The 10,542-nt window shown below is 33.3% G+C and overlaps 1 protein-coding gene across 14 annotated transcripts in view; it reads right to left on the bottom strand.

The window, feature by feature from the left end:
• Positions 1-618: 618 nt before the first annotated feature.
• The window catches only part of SLC4A7 (solute carrier family 4 member 7), a 107,574-nt gene continuing 97,650 nt past the window's right edge, over positions 619-10,542 (bottom strand). For 8 of the 14 annotated variants that reach the window (XR_012430628.1, XM_005545586.4, XM_005545591.4 and 5 more), the window contains 2 exons: positions 7,164-7,271; positions 619-4,748 (listed from right to left, as the gene is read on the bottom strand). Coding sequence is in view for 12 of the 14 variants with exons in the window: in XM_005545586.4 (XP_005545643.1) it covers positions 4,667-4,748; positions 7,164-7,271 (190 nt within the window). In the remaining 2 variants the exon portion in view is untranslated. The remainder of the gene's footprint in view (positions 4,749-7,163; positions 7,272-10,542) is intronic. The other 6 variants (XR_012430629.1, XM_015445019.3, XM_065539832.1 and 3 more) reach the window with 2 other exon arrangements.

The following is a 10,542-nucleotide window of genomic DNA, read 5'->3' as shown; positions in this document are numbered from 1 at the left end:
TCAGGAGATCAAGAGACCATCCTGGCTAACACAGTGAAACCCCGTCTCTACTAAAAAAAAATACAAAAAATTAGCCGGGTGTGGTGGCAGATGCCTGTAGTCCCAGGCTACTTGGGAGGCTGAGGGAGGAGAATGGCGTGAACCCGAGCCAGAGCTTGCAGTGAGCTGAGATTGGGCCACTGCACTCCAGCCTGGGTGACAGAGCCAGACCCCGTCTCAAAAAACAAAAAACAAAAAACAAACAAAAAAAAAAAACGAAAAAAAAAAAAAACAGAGAGAGAAAGAAAGAAAAGCCCTGGAGAGTTCAGTATTATAATGAAAATCATTACACATCACACAGCAAGATTTCTAAAATCAAGGGGGAATAAATGGATCAGCCTTTTCTTAGAGAGCTTTAATTTCAATTATTTCTTAACCAGCAAACGCTGTTGTGAAACAAACACTGTTTTATTTTTTTCACAACGTTTCCTGTTTTCTCTCTCCTACCAAAGCCTAGGTATTAGGAGGCCAGAAACAGACATCACTCATTTACCTTCCTCTCCTATCCCATCTCAAGCTGAGACAGAGATGTGGTTCTCCTAATAATCAGAATACAAAGTAAAGACAATAGCCAACAACTAATTAAGTAGATTTTTATTGCTCAATCAACTTCAGTAACATCTCCGAAAAAATAGTTTTCATCTAACAATTATGAAACAAATTTGAAAGGCAGGATCATTCACAATATAGACCTGGTAGAAGCTTATACTTCATATAAATGAAAAAATATCAGTTCTACAATTTAAATGTTTACTTTGGATTTTATTATAGAAGAAAATATCATTGTAATTATAAAAGCCATAAAAATTGGAACTGTACTGTGAAATTACATCAAGGTATCAAATTTTATATAAATGAACAATAAAATTCAATTTTTATTTATTTAAACATAGTAAACATTGGAAGACAATCTCCCCCATGGGGGAAAAAAAAAAAAAAACCTTGAATAATAAAGCAACAAAAAAAAGCCACAACACAAAAACTAATCAGTGTGCAAAAAATCTGACTTAAAAAAAAAAAAAAAACAACAACCTGGGGTTTAACAATTACTCTAAGTCAAATGTTGAAGTCAGTATGTGTTAATTAAATTTCATTTTTAAAATGATCTTTGGATGATTACATTTCCAACTATGTTTTCCTATAATTGACAATGTTACTTTTTGAAAAGTCAGAAAATAAACCAATTTATATTAAGATGGCCAAATTTTGCAATTTGAACACTATTTTAAACTTTGAACGTCCTTAAGGTCTTTAAATTTACTTTCTAAAATAAATAATTGTTGGAATAAACCAAAAGACATTTCACATATTTGCACTGCATATGATAAAAATGATGCGATCTACATAAATAAATTTAAAACATTAAGTTATTTCATATAAACATTTTTAATTACAATGTTATATCAATGGCTTACACAGTTGAAATCTGAGCACTTTAAAACAGGATTCACACCTTAAACTGCTGAGCACATTTATAGAACTGATGTACATCATATAATCCTTTAAACAGCAAACTCTGGTGTTATACCTCAGTTTCAAAAAGCATTTTTCTTTCAACAGAATTTTGAACCTGCCTTTGTGAAAGAAAAAAATTAGAAAGCTATTATACCCACACAGAAAATTTAAGTATGTGGAAGAAATAAACTTTTTTGGATGAAGAAAACAAGTTGATTTTGAGTGGTAAACAAATCTGGTTTACAAATACATGCATTAGCACATAAAATATTTTGTCCTAGACATCTTTACAGAAGACTTGGCAAATATGAACAATGGTATGCCACAGCTTTTTAAAACGACGTTTAACAGATATAAGATCAGAATCATTCACATTCACACAAACACACACACACTTTAGAAAGACTGTGTGCTTTGCTTCAGCATATTTAATATCATTAAAGAATATATAGAATCATCCTTTTATCATAAGGAATTTATGTCATTGTTTTCTCAAAAGCTGCTATTTTAGATTGAAACAGCATTCAGAAAAAAGTACATTTCAGATGGTCAGCATCAGGATTTACTACAGACTTTGTAAACAGGTATCTATAAATAAATAAAACTAGGGTGGAGAAAAGAATATCCTGAGGTGGCTCTGTGGCCAGGGTATTCAGTAGCACTAAGCTCCATTCTGGAAATCAAGGCATCTAAAGAAAAGTGCAGGGCTGAATTTATTTTGTAAATGGAATATGTACAGGTTTAATTATTTTGCACCTTGAGGTAAATCAGTACACAGCAACTACTACTGCTTATATACACTTATTTAAGGCAACTTTATTTAAAAATCAATATATGTAGTAAATTATATCTGTCACTGTCTCAATGAATGTTATCTATGATTATTTTTCAAAAACAGTGGAAGAAATATAATCACTTAAAACAAGCAGTTAATTACTTAAACATGAGTTACCTTTGCTCTTAAACGGAGTAGTCAGATCATTTTGTCAGTCAAGTAGTCAAAAGAAAGCAGAAACCAGTAAAATTAGAAGCACTGTGAAAACATTTTGAGTGCAAAGTATTTTGCAAGTGACGGTTTTTCTGGCACTGGATACTTACTATACATAAATTAAATAAAATCACAGAAACACTATGATCCCAGGTAGTTTTCAGTTTTAAAATTTCTTCCTGTAGAGTAAGTACAGTTGTTACCCCCGATGTCCAGACACAAGGAAATGATGTGAGGAAATCCTCTTGTTCAGGTACATCAGGGGAGTTTTAAAAATAGCAGCAAATACTGGGGTCTTTGGAAATAATTATGCTGCTACAAATGAAAAGGAATCATTACAATGGAAGCTCATAAACAATAATAAGCACCGTGGGTAATACTCTATCAATTGCCAATAGAGTCTAACTCTTTTTAGGCAGTACCAAATGATGACAGCTATATATTTTCTAAAGAAAAGCAGCTACATTTCCAACCTCTCATCCAAGGCAGAAGTTGAATCCATCATTTTAACTAGACTCTTACAATATGGTCTTAGAGGAGGACATTACCTTAGTTAATAAATAGTTTATAATGAATTTAAAACACCAGACTTGCTAAAATTTCAGCTTTTGGCATTCCTCATGATCCTTTATTAGATTAATTATGTATACTTTTATAATTTAATTATATGGTTAAAGGGCATTGGAATTTCATTAAAATTTTCATCCTAATAGTCATGTCACCATTTTTGATATTTCTGTGGCTTCTCAATACTCATTTGATTTTTGTAAATTATTCTCTTGTCAAATCAGTTTCACAACCCCATTCATCCAGTCCTACAGGCTTAACAACATTTATTTATTTCACGTGGAGCTAAAAGTATATAAAAGATGACTAACAAGATTTGTTAGACTGTAAAAAGCTCAGAAAAGCAAAAACTAACAAATACACAAAATAAAAATGCCATTAATCTGAGCTACATATAAAATGTCTAATTTCCTTTTAAAATATAAATATGGCAGTGCTTTATATCAAAGATGTAAAATCTATCAATTGCTTTAAGATAATAAACATAAATGCAAGTGAGCACCAACTATTTACATTAACAATTTACTCTATGTTACTTTTCCAAATGTTTATATAATATTTAAGCATCATATCAAAATAAATATTTTAAAATAAAATCACAGGTAACAAGCTATTAAATGTAATCTACAAAAGAATAACATAAAGAGAAAATGAAAGGTAATTCTTAATAAAGTAATACTGATCACAGACCCATCTGAGAGAATTCTGACTCCTGATTATTTACGCCCACTACTTATAAGGAATAGTCAATAACTTGAACCTGATGGAAACTAAACCATTTTAAGACAAAGAGAGACAAGGCAGAGAACAGAGTGGGAAAAATAGGATTTAAAAGAGTATAAGGATTCAGAAAAAAAAATTCTACAAAGGCTTCAAAATCTAACTACTGCAAACTGGCATTGTATAACTTTTTAAATTCATGAAGTTATAAATGGTATGGGTGCTTAATTATCAAATCACCTGCAATTGTACTTGTCTGTCACAATGGATACCCAGATATGAAGGTTTTGAGATTAAAAAAAATTTAAACATAAAAGTTAAAAACTACCATTATTAAAGTTTCCATTGTTCTACATTCATCTCTATGGCTAAGAAAACGCCAGTTAGTGAAACATGATGGACATCTACAGAAATGAAACACAGAGAAGCCCTGAAATGTTTCCACTTTTCCCACAGCACTGGTATAGACTCCCTATTCTTCCCATAAAGCACTAACAAAAGTGAAGTAATATGTGAAAATTTCGAGAAACACATAAAAATTATAAACATAAACAAAGGATCACTTCAGGTTTTTATGAATTGCCATTGATGAACAAAGAGATGTAAGAAAAGCAGACTGAAAGCATTTCTCCGCATCCTTCTATTGCAAAACAGAAATTTTTTTTTTCTAACAGAATAAATATTTGAATAGTTAAGAACCATGTACCTCACTTCAAAGAGAGCATTTCATTATACACATAGTCTCCACGGTGCTCATTACAAACTCCAGACACTACTTTTAAAAACTCAGTAGTCACACATAAACAGCATGACATACAATATTCTTATATATAGTGACATGATACGCACACCTTACATATGTATATATCTATATGTATAATGCCTCTTGGTTCAGTTCTATAATGAAGTTTCAGCATCCACATATTTCTTTCTTGGTTCATCTTCAAAACTTATTTTCACACTCACAGGTTTATCAGGACTATTTAAAACAAAGAATGAAAATAAATAATTTTTAAACATAAATATTCAATTCTAAACATGGCTAAGAATGAGTATATTAAACCTTCTGAGATTACTATTAACACTACAAACTTATGACTTGCTAATATAATTTTACCTTTTTCTAAATCAATAAAGTGGAAAGGCAAATATTAAAAATTCTGTTTTTAAAAATTACAAATATTAAAAATTCTGTTTGCAATTTAAATTCATGTTCTTCTTACAACTAAAGAGGGGGTCCTTAAAATAGGGCAGTATATGGTCAGAATCTGTTGGATTACTTTTATTTAATATATGAAGAGCTATAGCATGAGACTTTTATTTCACTGAAAAATCTATTAATATATGAATCTTTGTTAATAGATAGGTATCAAATAATTTCCAAGGTTATAAATTTATAAAACTTCTCACTCCAAATTTGATTCATAAATATAAAACCAATATATTATATATATTCTATATACATACTGGTTCTGTATTTATGAATTTTATTTATGAATTTTATTTATGAATATGTATTCTATATATGTAGAACAAATATTTGAAATATATATATATTTTTTTTTTTGAGAGACAGAGTTTTGTTCTTGTTGCCCAGGATGGAATGCAATGGCACAATCTCAGCTCACTGCAACCTCCGCCCCCCAGGTTCAAGTGATTCTCCTGCCTCAGCCTCCCAAGTAGTTGAGATTACAGGCATGTGCCACCATGCCCAGCTAATTTTTGTAGTTTTAGTAGAGACAGGGTTTCTCCATGTTGGTCAGGCTGGTCTCGAACTCCTGACCTCAAATCATCCGCCCACCTTGGCCTCCCAAAGTGTTGGGATTACAGGCCTGAGCCACTGCACCTGGGCGACCTATTCTATATTTTCAACTTAGTATCACACAGTGACTCCATGTACATGGATTTAATTAATTGTAACATATGAATATCTGAGTTCTGGAAAAGGTTTTGAGAAAGTGTAAAAACACACTATGGTTTGCTGTCTTCTCTAGACAAACTGAAGAAAAGACCCCCTTCCCCAAGCATTTTCCTGTTAAACAACAAAGCCAAGACATTCTCTTTCTTCCTATGTGATTCTGAAGTGCAAGGCAACCCAAACAAAAGGTAAAAGCATAAAACGTATTAGTTATTATTGTAAGGCCTTTATTTTTTATGATAATTATACTAACAGGGCCGGGGGGGCTGACACTGTGTGAACAATTACTAATAGTAAAAAGAATATTTAGAAAAATTCTGGCTGTACTGAATGATCCAAAATTACAAAGAGTTTAACTTTAAAACTTTTTAAGTTAAAGACAGAAGAAAGGAAACAGCCAGCTGAGAAATCAGAACTCAGATGACAGAAGAGAAAAACATAGGATAGAGAGTAAGTAGGAAAAAGGTTCTAAAAGAGGGTAGTCAAACAATGACAAAAAGCTAATCACTTATTGTCAGAAGACAGAGCTAAGACAGCAAGTGAACCAAAACAGCTACGTGACTGAGTGCCTAGAAAAGTTTTCATCTGATGCCCAAGCAGAATATACAGACACCCAACATAGCATCTTGCACAAACTGTACATAAAAAGAAGTATTTGCTGAGTATGAATGACTGAGTACCCTATAAGACAGTAACTCATTTCTCCAGAGGCTTAAGGGATTAAAGTACTGATGATTACCAAACAGAATCCCTGAGGGCTTAGTTCTTGAAGTGAGAACAAAAGAAAGAAAATAGGTTATATAACAAGAAATGTAAGAAAGAGGTTACATAATACTTTCAATACATGGTCCACTGTAAAACTGAATGGTCTTTATGTCAATGGATTCGATTTCTTCCAAATATCTCCAAGCAACATGTTTACCTCACCTGAACAAATGGCATACTAAACCAAAACACAAGAAGGGAAACAACTTGTGTTTCTCTTTTCTTAGATCATCAGAAAGCATGATTGAAATAGTATTCAATTATAGTAGTTAATCCCTAGTAGTTATCTTTATACGGTTTCTGATCTTTTTTATGTTCACTCCATACTGCTATATGAAATTTATTTTTATTATAAAATAGCTCGAATTATTATTATTACTATTTTTGAGACAGAGTTTCACTCTTGTCCTCCAGGTTGGAGTGCAATGGCACGATCTCGGATCACTGCAAGTGACCTCAGATGATCCTGACCTCAGACGATCTGCCCACTTCAGTCTCCCAAAGTGCTGGGATTACAGGTGTGAGCCACTGCACCTGACTCAAATTCTTTTTTAAAATAGGTAACTATATAAAAGACAAAAACATAATCATTATTTATACCTTATTCCAAGTATACATTAAAATGATGGATGAAAGAAAGAAAGAAATGAAGCTATCATAAGTAAATGAAAATTGGCTACAGTTAGAAAACACATAAACAGTTATAACTACCTCATATTAGATCTGGTTACTTTGGCATTCTCAGTATTCATGGAAAGTGCCTTCCACTGTGCAGTTTTGGCCATTTCATCTGATATGTTAACAACTGAGGGATCAACACTGAAGAACAAATACACTTTTTGGTTAGTATTCAGTACTTGCAAAAGCATTAATATTGTCATTCTTATTATCTGCTTTCATCAGCTAAATTGAGAAAACCTTTGCCATGCACTTAAAGGTCTAGCAGGATATCAGAATTTGAGTTCTGTTACAAAGTCCTTATGAAGAATTACATCTTTCTTTCTAATCAAAACTAGGAGTAAGATTAACTAAGTTAGCAAGATTTATTTATGGAACTTCGCTTCAGAATCCAATTTGGGGTTTCAGTAGTCCTTCGGCAGCACTCTAGCAATGATGCCCTATTATCATCTTGGCTGAAAATATGCTACTGAAATAACATAAGGCTATGTTAATATGTTTATGCATACAAAAAATAATGCAATCTCAAGTCAACTAGAAAACATTTATAATTGGCACACATTTAATCTTATCAAATAAATACCCAAAGTATATAAGGAAAACTTAAGATTATGATTTTTAAAATCTTATTTTTCATAGCTTTTACAAATCATTATAAAGAATGCTTGGAAAGATAACACTGTGAAATTGAAAACAAAGTTCTGAAAATATGTCACATATTTAGTGTGATAAAGGTGGTATTTATCAAGTTCATCAAAATTAAAAGAACAGAGTAGGCCGGGCATGGTGGCTCATGCCTATAATCCCAGCACTTTGGGAGGCTGAGGCGGGCGGATCACAAGGTCAGGAGTTCGAGACCAGCCTGGCCAACATGGTGAAACCCCGTCTTTACTAAAAATACAAAAATTAGCCGGATATGGTGGCACTCGCCTGTAATCCCAGCTACTTGGGAGGCTGAGGCAGGAGAATCTCTTGAACCTGGGAGGCAGAGGTTGCAGTGATTCGAGATCGCACCACTGCACTCCAGCCTGGGTGACAGAGCAAGACTCATCTCAAGAATTAAAAAAAAGAAAAAAAAGAGTACTATCCATTTATTACAGTAAGACAACTGTTTCTGTTTCTGTATTTCTACGAAAATTACTTCAAGACCTCAAATCCAATAATACCCATAAATAATTAATTTGGGGCTCAAGGTTGTCCATCACAAGTAATAGGAAAGTATCAAAGTTAATACAAATACATTTGCAAGTCCTTTTTCTTTGATTAAAAAAATATATTCAGACAAACAAGATACAAATACAAATGTCAAATTAGGTAATGTTAAATTAACAATGTGATGGCAACTAGTTTACAAATGACTAAACAGCAGTCATTTAGAAAGTGCTAGCTCTGTTCATACTTAAAGTCAGAATGTTATTTACAAATTTAAGATTGAAGAGAAATGTGAGGTGGTCACTGAAAAGTCTCTATGAATGGTTTCTTTACCTTCGCCACGTCAGATTTTTAAAAGTACACAAAGTCTGAATACCAAAGTTTATAATGGCATAGCCATCCAACTTGAAACTGCCTACCCCGAGTAAACATTTATTCACTTGGTTGCCAACTTCATATAAGTGAAGAAAGGAATTCCTGATAAACTTTCTAGCTTCTAAATATCCTCCACTATGAAGAAAGTACATGTTTTTTTTTTTCCCTCAAAATGAAATTAGATGGGAAAAACTTAGCCTGCATTATATAAATTATTTTCATCTTTTATAAGGGCTTTACAGTTTCCAAATACTTTCATATACCATCTCATTTGATCTTCCACCCAAGTAATCCAAAGCTATTTAAGATATAAAATTCTGGCAAATAAGCACATTAGCCATTTCCTGGCATTCCTGATGTTAAAAATTTTAAACATAGCCATATTAATCATGGCTCATGTCACCACTTAAAAGACAAAAGGAAAACTACAGATATCTTTTTCTTTATCAGACTATAGACTCCACTTAAATTTATCAAGGTTCATATATAATTACACTGAAAAAGTGATAAAGTAGGGTACAGAAATTAAGCGCAAATACTCTCAGCAAGTTGGTGACAATTACTAACAACCATCATGGCAGTTCCTATACTCTTTTTAGAAGTACATCAATGAAGTTAACATATTAAATCATTTAACAAATATTTCTAGAACCCATCAAAGCAGATCACTGTGGCTGGATATATTAAATATCCATATTAAATGCCTCTATGCTTGGCATTTAAAGTATACAAAAATTTCAAGAGAATAATAACAATAGTGAAAATAAATAGCAAAATGTATAGAGGAAAATCAGTTGAATTCATTCATCACAACTAATCAACATGTACAAGTCAAATGTCACTCCTGTAAAAGCTATAAATAGCTAAAAAATAAAAAAAGAAATGGAAGTTAATTAAATACCAATAAACATTTTCTATCAACTGATCAGGGAAGAAACCTGTACATTTTCTAAGACTGATTTCGCTAGCTAATCAGAAATGGAATAGATGTGTAGAAACAGGAGGGCCAGGAGCTGTGGTTCACGCCTGTTTAATCCCAGGAGGCCAAGGCGGGCGGATCACCTGAGGTCAGGAGGTCGAGACCATCATGGCCAACATGGTAAAACCCCGTCTCTACTATAATTACAAAAATTAGCAGGGCGTAGTGGCAGGCGCCTGTAATCCCAACTACTCAAGAGAACCGAGGAGGCAGAAGTTGCAGTGAGCCAAGATCACACCATTCCACTCCAGCCTGAGGGACGAGAACGAGACTTCGTCTCAAAAAAAAAAAAAAAAGAAAAATATAGAAATCAGGTGTGTACACAAATATAGGCTGTTATTAATATTATTTTGAGACTGAGTCTTGCTCTGTTGCCTAGGTTGGAGTGCACTGGCATGATCTTGGCTCACTGCAATCTCTGCCTCATGGGTTCAAGCAATTCTCCTGCCTCACCCTCCTTCGTAGCTGGGATTACAGGCACCACCACACCCAGCTAATTTTTCTATTTTTAGTAGAGACGGGGTTTCCCCATGTTGGCCAGGCTGGTCTTGAACTCCTGACCTCAGGTGATCCAACTGCCTCAGCCTCCCAAAGTGCTGGGATTACAAGCATGAGCCACCGCACCCGGCCTCTAAGACTGATTTCTCTAGCTAATCGGAAATGGAATAGAAGTGTAGAAATAGAAATCAGGTGTGTACACGAATATAGGTTAATCTTTTAATACTACAGAAGTCTGCATTTCCCAACCTCTGTATCTTTAGTTCTTACATTTAAATATAAATCACCAAAATCACACACAATAAATTATACATATTTATTAATTCTTGCATCATATGAACCCTCACTGCCAATAATCAAATCACATCTTTGAAAAGTAAGAGACTTCTAGGGCCTCTAAACATAGTT

This window comes from Macaca fascicularis, chromosome 2, assembly GCF_037993035.2.
Source record: "Macaca fascicularis isolate 582-1 chromosome 2, T2T-MFA8v1.1".
In the NCBI taxonomy this organism is placed as follows: Eukaryota; Metazoa; Chordata; class Mammalia; order Primates; family Cercopithecidae; genus Macaca; species Macaca fascicularis.
The sequence above is the reverse complement of the archived record's forward strand: the minus strand, read 5'-3'. Positions and strand labels throughout refer to the sequence as shown.